The 16,194-nt window shown below is 35.2% G+C and overlaps 1 protein-coding gene across 4 annotated transcripts in view; it reads right to left on the reverse strand.

Moving 5' to 3' along the window:
- ERC2 (ELKS/RAB6-interacting/CAST family member 2) overlaps positions 1–16,194 on the reverse strand; it is a 962,898-nt gene that overhangs the window by 640,892 nt on the left and 305,812 nt on the right. For all 4 annotated transcript variants that reach the window (XM_036870128.1, XM_036870127.1, XM_036870130.1 and 1 more), the window contains exons 5-6: positions 13,760–13,915; positions 1,185–1,352 (exon numbers count right to left, since the gene is read on the reverse strand). In XM_036870128.1, coding sequence (XP_036726023.1) covers positions 1,185–1,352; positions 13,760–13,915 — 324 coding nt within the window. The remainder of the gene's footprint in view (positions 1–1,184; positions 1,353–13,759; positions 13,916–16,194) is intronic.

Genomic DNA, 16,194 nt, shown 5'->3' on the forward strand with positions numbered 1-16,194 from the left:
GAACTATACACAACTGAAAATATTTCTTAAATGTAAAATATTTACATCATTGAAGCCAAAATGACAGTTTTGATTCGAAGCAATCAATTAACTGCCTATTGGCCAATCAAGTGCATAGACCTATCAGGTCCATGCCAAGACCTATCCAACCTGGAACTTGTTTCCTTTCTCCTCTGGACATTGTCCTGCATCTTGACTGAGGGCACAGACCTACTAACTGGCATGGCCCCATTAACTCCTACAGAAAATCCAAACCCACCCACAGACCCAAAAATGTATACATGCGAAGACATGGCTCCAAGAACACAAGAGAGAACATGCAACTCAATTAGACTGCCTTCTCCTAAAGTAATCCACGTAACACATTGCCTCAACACAAAAATCAGGGAGATTCACAGCATTCTTTGCTATTGGCCCCATTTAATAATTTATTTTCTGGCAACTGTTTCATTTACATAATAACTAGCTTGTGCTTTGCATTTCTTAGCAATGAGATATAATCCAATGAGAAGAAGCAAGAAAATAGGATAGCAACATGTATTTGGGTTTTTTTCTTAGTATGAATAAGAAATAACAAACCACATTTCATTTAAGAAACTAACACAATATCAACTTTCTTCAATGGGTAAAAGAATCTTGAAAATTGAGGATACTCCTTAGGATGTGAGAAACCCAAGGGTGCCAGGAGGGGGGCCTACACAGATACACAGTAAAGTAAGGTACATGACATTCTCACACTTTTATGATTTTTGATAAAATGAAACCGTTTCAGATCCAATCATTTATCTATGGTTCCCAACTGCGAACAAAACTCTGAAAAATGAAAAAAAAAAAAAAAAATCCAAGTGTGAAGCAAGCTCCTTTGGTGGCACAACCTAACACGAACCAACAGAAGGCTCCTTATATCGTCTTTATTTACTCTACTTTAGTGTAAGAAAAATTTTTTCTGCAGAAATATCCATATGTTTGCTTATGCGATGTTGCTGCAACCCCACTGGGAGTGTTATACAATCTATGATACATGCAATGGATCTGACCTTTCCCAAATCCCCAAGATATCTGATATCCAAGATGTACCTGGCCCCAAGGATTTAGATAAGGGATCTTGAAAAGAAAGCTGTTCAGATAGGATATTTTCTATCAACTCAATGTCTGCTGCCCAGAATCCTGAAACAGTGCCTTACCTCGGTCTGAAGGATGGCAGCCCTCTGTTCTTTGGCAGTAAGCGACTCTTTAAGCACTTCAATGTGTTGCTTGCAATCTGAATTCTGATTGCTAAGAGTTTCAAGCTTTGTTTGTAAGGCAAGAAGTTCTGACTCCTTCTTTGAAAGCTCCTGCTTCAGCTGATCAATCTGTGAAAAATGAAATTACAAATAATTAGAGCCGCAGCTGCTACTCTTTACATTTGAGAACGACTGAATTCTCTTAATCTTCAAGAACCAGTGATCATTCATCCAACAAGGCAGACCATGAGTTTGCTTAAAAATATGGCCTTGAGAGTCACTCAGTCTTAGGGGTCTGGGGAGGCTCTTTAAAGGTGACTCAGAGTAGAAAATAGGAAAGGTAAGGTCAGCAGCCTGCCTTCTACCTTCCACACCACTGAGAACCAAGGTTTACAGTGGAATGAAGGCTTCCTGGCCAAACCTACAACTCATCCAAGAAACCACAAAGTCTACTGACCATGGTCCTCAGAAGTGTCAACAGGGAGCTGACAAAGGTAATTACCCAAGACAGAACCTGGACCTTCTCTGCTACTCCACAATGGAAATGATCATTCAAGGGCACCATTTGACAGAAGAGAATCCTCACCCCAAAAAAAGTAAGCATTGAGGGATTTTTTTCTTACATTAAATACTAAAAAGACACGAACATAAAATACATATAACATAGAAAAATAATACAAGAAACATCTATCATTTAATTCACCAAAAGGATCATTAGAATAACCCATATCCCAACCCATTTCTATCTCCTTCTCTCCCACTTTGGAAATAGCTACCACCCTAAATTTTGTGTTTGTCCTTTTCTTGCTTGTCTTTTAGGCTCACCATATATTTATTACATCTGTAAATAATACACTATTTAGTTTTACATGGTTTTTAACTTTATTTGCACTGTGTATTTTTTTTAGCACTTTGCTTTTTTCTACTCAATCTTACGTCCTAGAGATCATATCAAGTTATTGAATGTGCAATTTGTTCATTTTCATTGAAGTACAGTATTCCATTGTAAGACTTCATTAAAATTTGTCTATTCTGCTGTTGATATACATTTGGGTTTGCTTCCAGGGTTTTTTGCTATTACAAAAAGTGCTATTCTGAATATCATCTGGTACACATAGTAAAAATAACCTAGGAGTTAAATTGCTGGACCACATAGTATGCACATCTTCAATTTCACCAGATAACACCAAAGTGTTTTCTAAAGCAGTTATATTAATTTTCATGGTCACAAGCAGTGTGTAAATGTATCAATCACTCCATGCCTTTGACAATATCATATGTCACTGGCCTTTCACATTTTTGCCAGTCTCGTAGGAGTTGTGGTCAATGATCTCCAAAAACGACTGCCACCAATTTCCTCCTACTTGTACACACATGCCGCTCCTCACAGCTAGAGGAGGAGTCTGTTCACCATCCTCTTGAACCTGGGCTGGGCTGTGACTTGCTTCAACCAGCTAAATGCAGCATGTGTCATATGCCTGTTCTAGCCCTGGCCTGTAGGAGGACTGGCAGCTTCAGCTTCCTCCCACTGGAAGCCAACCACCAAGACAGGAGTCCAACCACCCTGCGACCACCAGGCTGCGAGGAAGCCCATACCAGCCCATGGTCAAGCCATTCAGAAAGACACAGAGGCCTGGTGGAAACTATGGCTCCTCTGTCTTGTTCTTGGTCTTAAAGGGAAGAATTGCAATGTTTCATCATTAAGTTCGATGTTTGCTTTAGCTTTTTATAGGTACTCTTAAGTTTTAGAAAGTTCCCTTTTATTACAACTTTGCCAAGAGTTGTTTTTTTTTTTAATCATTAAGGAATGTTTAATATTATCAAACATTTTTTCTGCATCTCATGATTTATCACATTTTTCACCTTTAATATGTTATAATAAATTATATTAATGGAGTTTAAAAATATTACTCTCCCTTTGCATTACTATGAACAATTTCACTTCATCATGATGTAGTATATTTTTTATATGTTACTGGATTCACCTTGCTAATATTTTATCAGAATCTTTTCTATGTTTATGGGTAAGATTGATTTGTAATTTTCCTATCTTGTAGCTTTCCCTTGTCAGGTTTTAGTATCAATTTAGCCTTCCAAATAAAGTAGGGAGTGTTCCTTCTTTTAATGTGTTCTGAAATGGTTTATGTAAAATTGCAAATTTTTTCCCATTAATGTTCACTAGAAATCACCAGAAAAACTATCCAGAGCTGGTATTTTCTTTCTCCAAAGACCATTACTTACTTCATCCATCTTTAATGATTATAGGAATATTCATATTTCTAATTATGAGAATCAATTTTGAGAAGTTGTTTTTCATTTAAAATTTTTTCATTTCATCTAAATTTTCACCTTTATTGGCAGGAAGTTTTCATAAAACCCATTTATCTTTTGATATCTATGGCATCTATGATTATCTTTTTTTTCATTCCTAATAGTCTTCACTCTCTTTTTCTTGATGAATCTCAGCAGAAGCATGTCCCATTAAATAACCTCTTCAAAGAGCCAATTTTGGTTCTGTTGATCATCCAACATTTTTATTTTCTATTTCATTAATTTTTGCTCTCCTTTTTAAATTATTTTCTTCTTACTACTTTCCTTGGATTTATTCTATTTTCTCTTCCTAACTTTAAGTTGGAATCTAATCTCACTAATTTTCATACTTTTTTCTTTCCATGTATAAGCCTTCAGAACATAAATTTTCCTGTCAGTATCATTTTAGCTCACTCTCCCTAGTTTGATATGTAATATTGACAGTATTGTTCAGTCTTAAATATTTTCCAATCTCCATTATGATTTATTTCTTGACCCATGAATAATTTAGAAGTATGTTTCTTAATCTCCAAATATATAGATGTTTCCTAGTTACCTCTGTGGTTTTTATTTCTTACTTGCTTTGTGAACAGAGAACATGGTCTGTTCTATACTAATCATTTGAAATTTGGTGTATCTTGCTTAATGCACAGTATGTGCTCAGTTATCATAAATGTACTCTGTTTACTGTGTGCTTGAAAAGAATATGGATCCAACAATTTTTGGGTGCGATATTCTGTATTATGTGCATGACATTTGATAACACTTTTAATTGGGTAGTTTAAGTCTTCTGTATTTTGATCTTTTAGTGTGTTTCATCTGTTGACTACTTGAGAGTGGGTTAAAACCATCCACTCTAATGGTGAAATAATCAATTCCTCCTTGTAGCTCTGCAAATTTTTCAGCTCTCAAATGGTTTCTTTGCCTCAAAGTCTACAACAGCTTTCTTATGATTGGTATTTGGTTAGTGTGTTTTTTTTCATTTTCGGTGTATCTTTAATCTTATATTGGAGAAGTTTCTTGTAAATAGCATATACCCAGATTCTTTTATCCTATCTTATAAAATTAGCGGAGCATTCATTATCATTGTGGATACATGTGAATTTATTTCAACCATCTTTGTGTTTTCTATATATGCTACCATTTCTATTTCTTCTCTTTTCTTTCTTGCTTTGTTTTGAATGACTTTTTTTCTCATTCTATTTTTTTGCCTCTACTCTTTTAAAAGTTATATTTTTATACTTATTTAATGTGTTTGTTTTATTTATTTCTAACTGTTAGGATATTACCCTAGAAATCACAGCAGGCTTACATTTATCTAAGTCTAAAGTCAATCTACGCTTATCTTCTTTCTGAATAATATAAGGATCTTGAGACACTTTAAGTCCAGTCACCATCATCTTGACATTCACATTATTGTCATCATATATTTTAGCTCTTTCCTGTTTTTTCACTCATCATTTTTTTTTTACAGTCCATGTTTGTTTAGATTTACCCCCACATTTGTCACTATCTTTGTTCATTATTCATTCTTTCATCTCAGATATTCCTTTAGGAATCTCCTTGTGCCTGAAATGCATCCGTTAAAATTTCCTTTGGTGGCAAACTCAATTTTGGTCTAAAAATATCTCAACTTTACTCTTTTTTTATGAATATTGTTGCTGACTATTAAAAGTAATTTTCTAGGTTAAGAGATATGTTCTCTCAGCACATTGAGCATATTATTCCCCCTTCTGCCTAACAGAAGCTATTAAGAAGTCAAGCTCTCACTCCAAATTCATTTCTTTAAAGGTAATGGGGCTTTTTTCCACTAGTTGCCTTTTTTAACAGCTTTATTGAAATATAATTTATATGCCATACAATTCACCTGCTTAAAGCATACAGGTGATTGTTTTTAGTATATTTACAAAATTGTGCAGCCATCATAAGCAAATTTTAGAACCTTTTCATCATCTCAATATGAAACTTTGTAATTATTAGAAGTCACTCTCCTTTCCTCACCCCCTATGCCCAAGTCCTAGGCAACCAATAATCTACTTTGTCTCTATGGATTGGCCCTTTCTGGGAATTTCATATAAATGGACTCTCACAATATATGTACTTTGTGACTGGCTTTTTTCACATAGCACATTTCAAGGTTCATCCATGTTGTACCAAGTATCAGTACTTCATTGTTTTTTATGGCTGAATATATTTCACTGTATGAAGATGCCATATTGTTTCTATCCATTCATCACATGGTGGACACTTAGGTTGTTTCCATGTTTTGGCTATTATGAATAATGCTGGTAAGAACATTCATGTGCAAGTCTGTGGAGGCATATGTTTTTATTTCTCTTGGGTATAAACATAGGTGTGGAATTGCTAGGCCACATGGTAACTATATGCTTAGCTTTTTGAAGAATTTCTGAACTGATTTCCAAAGTGACTATACCATTTTGTATCCCCACTAGCAACACAAGGGTTCGAATTTCTTCATACTCTCACCAACACTTGTTATTATCTGTCTTTTTACTTATCACCATTCCAGTGAGCATGAAGTGGCATCTCGTTATGGTTTTGATTTCTCTAATGATTAAGATGCTATCAAACATCTTTTCATACACTTATTAGCCATTCATATACCTCCTTTGGACAAATGTTCTGCTTTTTAAGACTTTTTCTTTGCCTCTAAGATTTTATGGCTTTATTTTTATGCAAATAGATTTCATTTTATTTATATCCTATTTGGGGTATTTTGAAATTCCTGAATTTGTGGACTGATACCTGTCATCAGTTTTGGAAAATTCTCAGCTTTCATCTCTTCAAATATGGCTTCTGAATAGTGACTGTCCCTACACTCCATCTCTCTTTCTCTGGAGAATTCAGATTAGACTTGTGCTACAGCTTCTTATTCTATCTTCTATGTATCTTATCTTTCATGTATTTCATCTTTTTATCTTTTATTTAATTTCTTCTGCCCTGTTTTCTAGTTTATTAAATTTCTCTTCTGCTATGACCACTCCGCAGTTAAACCTATTTATCAAACTTCTAAATTTCCATTTTTATATTTTCCCATTTCTAGACATTTTATTTGGTTCTTTTTAAATTTGCTTGGTCTTGCCCTTTATTCATATTTTCAACTCCTTTTATATTTTAAACATATTAAACATATTTATTTCACAGTGTTTGCCTTAAAATTTCAATTTCTGAACTCCTTGCTTTCTGGTTCTGCTGTTTATTCTTTCTACTGGCTTTCACTTATGGTGGCTTGCTTTCTTGCAGGTTTTGTAATTTTTTAAAATTTTTTACTCATATGTTTTGGAACTTTATCTGGAGAAAACCACTGAGGTCTAAGGTGAATATGTGGTCCTTAGAGCATTTGTCTCTGCCAATACCTGGGGCACAACCAAGCAAAGGCCCCTTTAAACTAAATTCGATACTTAAAAGTTTTTGGATCACCTCACACTGCACATCTGTGTAAGAGCCAGCTGTGGTTATGGATTCTCAAAGCTAGTTTTTTCACCTTTCTCTTGGCTCAAAGTTTTAAAATAGATAAATAAATAATTTTCCCTGGAACCCCTTAGTCTAGGTGGGAGGAGAATAGAGTGGGGAGTTTATTTTTACTTTATCCCTGCACTAAGAGTACAGCTGTCTGGGATCCCAGCTTTATGTGGTAGTGGGATTCCTATTTGACTCCCCATCTTGAGCAGACTCAGGCTTCTGTCACTTTCCTTTAGTGTCCCTGTGACTGCGAAAACTAAAGTTCAAGTTCACCTGTCTAGCAAATGCCAACAAGGAGACAGAATCAGTGCTCTACTTATCACTCCAGCCTCCTGCCTTGGCTTAATTTTGGCCCTTCAGATTCTTTCTAACTTGAAAGTTCATAAGTACATTTTAAATTGTATGTTTTTAAACTCTATTTGATCCAGCATTTTTGTTTTCAACAACTAAAACTAGCTAAATAAGAAGCAAGCTACTGACAATAACTACTGAGCATGAACAGAGTGGCATGCTTAAAAAGAACTGAGACCCCTCATCTTCAGAAGTTTTCAGGGTGCAGCATTTACTAGAAAGATTGATATGGAATCCCATTTGCAGGGAGAAATCAGACTAGATCGGGGGACAAATAGGTTTCATCTTGCTTGCCAAATCTACAGGTTTGGTAATGGCTGGCCAGAAGTCAGTCTTGAGAAGGATTCTGAGTATGCTAAAAGGTTCACTGAAAAAGAATTGTGATAGATTACCAACATGCTTTGGGTATGTGTGACCAGGTGGTGGCACAGCTCAGGTCTGTGCAATCCATGAAATAACATTATTTCTTTATAATTTAACAAATCATGAATCTATGATTTTTAGCTAGAACAAAATAAGTCCTCTCCTCACCCCTCTCTTTATCTCTCTCACACAAGAACAGAATATAAATAAAATGAGGGAAAATCAGGATTAGGATTACAGAAAATTATAATATAAATGAAATCTGTTGTGGTCAGCACTCTTCTCAGGGGGTATAGCCCCGGATCATATGCAGTTATAGTTGACAGCACAGTATATAGTTGATTCCACATATGAAACTGATTTATCTGAAAATAAAGCTAAAAAAACTTTCAACTCTACATGCCTTAACAAAGATGATGTTTATAGTAAAAACAAACAAACAAACAAACCTGTTTTGTGCTAACTTCTACAAATTATCAGAGTAGAAACTTCATGTGGGAGTAGGGTACTGAGAGAGGAATTTGAATGAAATTAACATCAATGGAATGGTATTTAATAGGAAGGACGACATGGCAGGGTCTATATACACCTACTTCATTCAATAAAAATAGATTGATAATGATAAAATTATCTCAGTCTATAAATATTGAATAGGCAGTTGCTTTAAATAGCTTTCAGACTATCACTACCATGAGGTAAATTTTAAATAAATATTTTATGCAGACAATAACAGAAAAAGGCTTTTCTAAGGGGAACATAGTTACAGGGTAAAAAATATTCTTCCATAAAAATATGCCTTTGGCTTCTTTTATAACCATAAACTCAATAAAAATGGAAAGTGACGCAATCTAACACACATGAGAACTGAGGCTGGGGAAGGTCTGTCTCCGTGATGGCAAGAAGAAAAGCCTATCGGAATTACATCACATGGTTTATATGAAGTCCATGTGGACATCAGGCACACTTCATCTCGTCTGAAAATTCCTCCACCACTTATGCCTGTGACACAACTTACACCCTGAAAAAACTACTTTGCCAAAGAAAACAGCTTCTTTTTCACTGCAGATATGGCCCTCATGTCTAGAAAGTGATATGCTTATTATCATGCAGTTTGGGTTGTGAGGTTTGTAATCCATCAGAGGTTAATAAGAAAATGTGTTACATATTCACAATAAAGGGGGAGATCTAAGACAGCAGAGTGGCATCTTTGGCAAACTCTGAAAACAGAGGGAGTGGCTAATGTAGAAGTACTGGGATCAGTAGATGAAAACTGTGTGAAACTAGGAACAAAGCCTTGTATAGAACAGGGGATGCCATCACTCTTTCCCTACTAGAAGAACAATTATTTATATGGTACATTCCATTCTTAAAGTCTTAACAGTGCTCCTGAAGGTAACTCATGCTTTCCACTGCCTCTTAGATTTTGCCCTCACAGTCTGATTCCTCTATGCCTTGGGAGTAGGGGGTAGAAACTGGAGTTTCGAACAGGGGAGAGTTGCACAGCTAGGAAGGTCTCCCAGAGTCTCAGTGCTCAGGGACAACGTGCATGTGCCAAAGGGCTTGCAAGATGCACGGATTTCAATCCTGGCTGACTATGTCTGGTATCCCTGCCTTTGCACAAGCTGAGATTCCAAACTCTGTTTTTACATTTTTTGCAATTCACCTTCCACTATTCCAAAAATGTTATGTCATGTTTATTCTATGATGTCATATTTATAAAAGCAATTTAGGTCTTCACTGCTACTTAATTTAATCACAAAGCTTTCAAGAGGACCTACCAGTCCCAGCCATCTGCTCAACATCAAACTGGAGGCGCATGCCATTTCACATGCTACTTAAAATACTTTCTTTCCCTCCAGCTACATTCTTTATTCATTTTAATAATTAATGCAAGCAGCACTCCCTTTTCATACCACAACATTGTTTCCATGTCAAATTTTCATTGAAACATTTAAAATTATCTATTTCAACTTATTTCTATTTCTGAAAATGAGTCTGTACATAAGAATTATTATTATTAGCTGCCTTTATTATCTCTTTGGAGCAAATAGTTGCATATTGAGATTGAGATTGATTGAGATCATGCCCTGTTAATGAAGAGGAATCAAATGCTGAGTCAATTTTATCACCAATGGGTCATAAAAATAATTTTCAGCTAAAACTTCAAAAATATAAGCAAATGAGAACATAGATATTATAGGAGCTATTTTTTATGATTAGGTTGAATTTTTAAACCTTTTTTCAATTTAAAAAAATAATAAGCTTCCAAGTAATCATGATAGAAAACATTTAGACCTCTATTAAAGAAATGCTCAGATTAAAGAGCACCTCCAAGCCTGGCACCTTTATAAACAGTGATCAGCCTGAAGGTGCCTCTCCAAAGGACCTGGTGAAAGAAAAGTTCTCTGGGGCACTCAAAAGCTTTCTACGTATTCACTACAAGCAGCAAGAAGAAGTAACAATATTTAGCTGCAAATTCAGGTTTGGTTTCCAAAGAGTTCCACTGCCCTTCTTGTGCAGCATTTCATAAGAATTTCTGAAACGTTCATCTACCATGACCCTTCGAGTCTTTACGAACTATTAAAACAACAGTTTCTAAAGTCAACTGTCCCTGCCTCAAACCTAGCATTTTCTGCCAGACAGGATACAAAGTCACCTTATGATTTCCATTTCTATCACTGCTTCAGTAAACCCAATGAGTTTAACAACTACATTTCCATTTCCCGTGTATGTTTTAGAGCCTCTAGATTTTTGCAATTTAAATCTAGTATTTCTTTTCTCTTTTGGAAAAGCCTATCATTTCATATAGACTTAAGTTCTTCCTACTTCCTTATCTGTGTGGAGTTGGGGGTGGAATGGTATTTTCACTTATCCTTCTAGGTTTGCTCAGACATTGATTTGAGTTTGCATTCTTCACCAGACCTGTCAATGTAGTCTTACCAATCTGATTATTTAGACAAAAAAAACGCTAACACTAAACTTACACAACTTGCATTACTCCAGCCAGAAATGGACTCTCCTCCCATCAAATCTTCAGGGTAGTATTTTGAGTACATTTCTTACCTTCCCAACTAAGTGGTCAGTATTGGGAAATGGGAAATACTTTAAACGTGCACCACTTTTAGTGCCCCTTTGGGGACCACAGAGCTCAAAATCCAATATTGAAAGCTTTATCCATATAACTCTGAACAAACAAAAGAATTCAAGAGACTCCAATGGTGACACTAAACAGTTTTCTTGTCAATGTGTGTAACCAACTATTGTAAAAATTAACTCCTCGGATATGTGTGATGATGTTGACAAGCAACATATTCCTATAAGCTTTGTAGAAAAGTTATCCAAATAGGCTACAATGGACCATGAACTATGAGAGCAATCCAATTTTAGAGGATATCAGTCTATGCCTCTAAAATTTAACAAGTTCCATGATAAATTATTTACCCGACTAGAATCAGTTCACACAGCCTAAGGGATCTCACAAAGCACAAAACACAAGCACTCAGGACTAAATGCTTAGCAATAACTACGTCTTAATAGACTTGCTCAACCATACCCAGGCTTAAATAAGGAATCACACTACCCTCTCAAAAGTAGGAAAGGTAAGAAAAAAAAGCAACTGAAGTAATGATACGAGGTATAAGCAATAAATGTTACAGCTCAATCCAATAAAAACATTCTTTCAATGGAGAAAATATTAAAAACTAACTCTTACTAGTACTTTTTAGGTAATGTTCTTATCAGTCTATAAGGGATATCTGCATGATATTATAAGAAATCATTTTTATTTATATTTCTTAGAAATCCATTTTTTCCCTGTTAGTCAAGTTAAATATAACATTTATATTAGTATTATTATAATAATTATTATTATATTTGGTTATATGTCTTCAATAATAATGGATATTGTTATTAGCTACTTTTTTGAGCCAGGTGCTTTAACTACATTATTTCATTTAACACTTTGAGTCACCCTCTAAGATTTACATTGTTGCCCCCACTTTACAGAAGAGGAAAATGTGGCTGAGTGACTTAAGTCACTCCTCAAGGCCATGGGGCTAAAGGGCAGGCTAGAGATTTGCCAGAGTCTGCTTTAGTCTTCAGCTTGCACTCTTTTCACCTAACTCTATTTCTCTCCTCAAACATCCTTCTGACCTAACCACTTTGGGAACCCTTGAAAGTAACTAACCATTAAACGTTAAAACTAGCTCAAGGATTGAGAAGACTATGGGCTAATAAAGGTCATGACTTGCTTGCTGAAGACCATATACATGTTTTATTCACCTGAGCACAATCTATGGTGAGGGGCAGAGTTAACAAATTTCATTGCCTTTTCAGTTGTAGAAGTGGCTTGAACTATCTCCCACTGCTGAATGACAGGACAGGGTGGGGAGGAAAAGTTTCAGCCAAAACAATAATTTCCCCCAAACTTCATGCGTTCACTCATATCTGTGCATCTGGTCTTCATTCCTAGAGTGATCTGGTCATTGTCTGCAGGCCACCCTACTACTGTGCTTGCTGCACGTCAGCTCAACTCTCTATGAGGGAAGGACTGCAATAAAGAAAGCAGAAGGGAGGACTGAGCAGGGAAACCCGTTCTCCATTTTGTGGCCATCCCTGAAAGGAAGGGGTTATATTCAAATACACTGGACATTCTTCTTATCTCTGCTCCTTGATATAAACTTTTAGTCACAATCTCAACTTCAACTTACAGATGGAAGCTGGCAGAAGTAAGCATAGTTTTTGTTTTTGTTTTTTTTCCTAGAGAAACACACACACACACACATACAAACACACACACACACACATACAAACACACACAGTGAAGCAGACGCTAGATGTTATTTCCGCTCTATAATTTTGAAAACTCTCTGCAATGACTATGCATGTATTTCACAACCGATAAAAATCGTAACCATCATTTAAGCATTTTTCCTCTCAACTCCCACTGCTTTCTCACAGAAGTCTGCATCACTCTTAACTCTGTAGTATTTTATAAAGCAACAAACAGTAGTAAAACCTAGAACAAGAACAGGGGTATTTAAGAGCAAGTGGTAGAAAAAATAAGAAAAAAAAATTTTTAACTGGTGTGATTATTGTCTTCAGAAAGAAAATAGCTTAAATAGAGGAATAAATAAAAGCATCTCAAAGTCTCAAAAGGCCTATTAGGCTGTTCATAAATTTAATAATTATGCATATATAAAAATAATAGATTTTCAGATGATTGGTCCATTTGCAATCTAAGGTTTCATTTTGAAAAATACAAGCCAAATTCTTTAAAACTGGCAATACTGATATAAAATAATGGAACAGATTACTCTAACAATATTTCATAAATATTCCACACCAACAGGTAACAGTAACACTCTCAACAACAATGCCTGACATTTATTGAATGCGTTTTAGAGATCACTCAAAGGACTAAGTGCTTTAAATGCATAATCTCCTGGAATTGTCAAAGCAACCCAACAATGAAGGTATTCTCTTTTTCTTATCCATATTTCATGGATGAAGAAACTGAGGATTACAGAGGTTGAATAATTTCAGCATTGGGACTCAAAATCAGTTCTGTCTTAAATACTACATTAAAACCAAAATGTCTTCATACCATTGAAATCAGTTAAACTGGCTTCCAAGATCAACAACTTTGAAGACAATCACCTTCCAGGGATGGGCCAAAAATTGGTCAATGATTGAAATTTTTAAAAATAGCAAACTTATGAAAACTGAAAAAATTTGGAAGAGAGAGGACTATTAAAAATAAATGTTAACTTCCATGAAAGAGGGACACCAAACAACTCATTAGGAAATCCTGAACCCCTCAGTAAGTAGAAATTCTACCAAAAGCTTTCCCTGGTTTCTTTCTGGAATCCATGCTTCTGAACTAAAAATCTTCTTCATTCTTCTTTATTGTCCATATATTTCATATATCACATAAAGCAGATTATGTGGGTATTTGGGGAAAGCATGTATTTAAACCATAACTTTCCAGTCACACTAAGAATATAAAAGTTTATAATTGTGGACCATACCTTGGTTTTCATGAACTTGGAGTGACTTTTGTAAACCTCTATTTGTTTTATCTCTTCTTCGCGGTCCTCAGTGTTCAGCACACCATTGGCTTTTAACATCTGGATCTCATCCTCAAGATCCCTTATGTTTCGCTCCAATGAAGCGATTTTTGTGTCCTGTTGGTAAAAAAAAAAAAAAAGAAAAAAGAAAAGAGAAAGAAAATTGTTTTTTTAATATTATCAAAACAGAATTTCAGAAAGCAGTTTCAGTAGTAATACATTAATCATGGTGTAGACATAGCCCTGAATTCAGAACAATTTATTTTTTTCACTTCTGAAGATCACTTGTGAGATTTTTTTAAGCTCCTAATAAACAGCATATGTCAATACAATACAGAGAGTTACCTAGATATGTTTGTCTCATATCTGGGAATCAAATTACCAAAGCAATAGTGATAAAAGTGATCTAAAGTATTAGAAAACAAAAACGTCATTTAAATAGACGAATTTGTAATTTCAGATATAGTTTACCAGTGTATATTTTTGAGTCTACTTGCAAATACAAAAACGGTTTGTTCATGTGTGTATTCTGTGGCTGGTTTTATAAGGCATGCTTGGAATTTGACTGTGAAAGAGAAGGAAATTAAAATCTACTAATGGGGAAAAGGATTCTCATCTAAAATACAGACATAAGTGAAATTAAATAACTGAATCAGACTTAGTATGACTGATACACTAAATATTGAAAATTTATAGCAACTGGAAATAATATATCACATCATGATTTATTTGGCAAGCAGTCAGCTGACTGCGTGACAAAAAGCATTACTACCTTGAAGGGCATTTCTAACCCACTGATTTACAGAGTTAAAAAACTAGAAATATTACACTGAAATGTGGGATTAATTGAGGAAAAACCGTAGAGAATTTTTTTTAAAAAGGAAATGACAGACTCCAAACACAAGATAGAGCGTAATAAGAAATGATGCATTAGAAAGTAGAGAAGAGAGAACTCTTATAGAGGAAAAAAACATTTCTTCAAACCTCAGGTATTAGACTCAAATCAGTCCTTGGAATGAAACACACTGAAAGTTTGACTTCAAGTTTCCTGACTGTCACCATCTACCTGACATTTTATTGTGCAGATTCAAGGAGCTTATATTACATTTGTAATTGAAATTTAATAAAAAATGAGGCACCAATGCATTTTTTTTTTACCAATTCATTTTTTAGAATCTAAAAGACTAAAGAGTTCCAGAAGTAAAGACAATGAATGGGGCATTCTATTTATAACAACTCATAGAAAAAGCTTTTCAACAAATATGTCTGTCCTGATTTTGTGGCTATTTTCTATTTTATTTTCCTATATTATATGCCCAATGGCATGTTTCCTGTGGCAACATGATAATCATTATTATTATCATTGACATCGCCACCACTGTTAAAAGAGAAAAAGTGAGAAGCAGCAACAGCTGCTTATCGAGCTCCACTGTGTGCCCATATCTGGGTGCTCTAAGTGCTGAAGACACTTTTATTAATTCTCAGGAAAACCCCCAGGAAGATGAAAGAAAACAATTCTGAAATTTGCAAGACTATTATGGAATGTTACATTCTGTAGTATTTCATTTTACTTTAAAAATAATATTTATTGTATTTTTTTCGGTTATAAAAGTATAATAATATACTTTAAATTCACAGTAAATGGAGAAAAATCTCCCCTATTTCTACCATCCAGTGATAACTATCATGTTTTTATGCATCGCCGGCCAGTCCTTTCCTATTTTAGCTGCATATCTGGAAATCTTGTATACTGACAATTTGAGCGAGGAGAATGTTATGGACTGAATGTCAACGTGCCTCCAAAATTTATATGTTGAAGCACTAACCCCTAATGTGATTATATTTGGAGATGAGGCCTTTGGGAGGTAATCAGGATTAGATGGGGTCATGAAAATGGAGCCCTCATGATGGGATTAGCACCCTCATAAGAAGAGATACCAGAGAGCTTGTTCTCTCTCTCTGCCATGTGAGAACACAGCAAGAAGGTAGTCATCTGCAAGCCAGGAATAGAGCTCTCACAGGAATCCAACCATTTTGCCACCCTGATCTCAGACTTCCAGCCTACAGAACTGTGAGAAAATAAATTTCTGTTTTTTAAACCACCCAGTCTGTGGTATTTTGTTATAGCAGGCCAAGCTGACGAATGTAGGGAGTCTTCCTTAGTGACTCATTTGAGTTCTAAGCTGTGATAACTGTAGATAAAAAGAGCAGCAATAATGAGAAGGCTATGAGGAAAAAAAAAAAAAAAACTTCCAGAAGTTCATAAGAGCCTTCATAAATAAATGTCATTTTAAATCAAGATTTTTTCTGACTATAAAATTGACATGCTCATTATAGAAAACTTGAAAAGCCACATAGATAATTATGATGCCCACCCCAATCACATCACTCCAATC

Source organism: Balaenoptera musculus, chromosome 11 (assembly GCF_009873245.2).
Source record: "Balaenoptera musculus isolate JJ_BM4_2016_0621 chromosome 11, mBalMus1.pri.v3, whole genome shotgun sequence".
In the NCBI taxonomy this organism is placed as follows: Eukaryota; Metazoa; Chordata; class Mammalia; order Artiodactyla; family Balaenopteridae; genus Balaenoptera; species Balaenoptera musculus.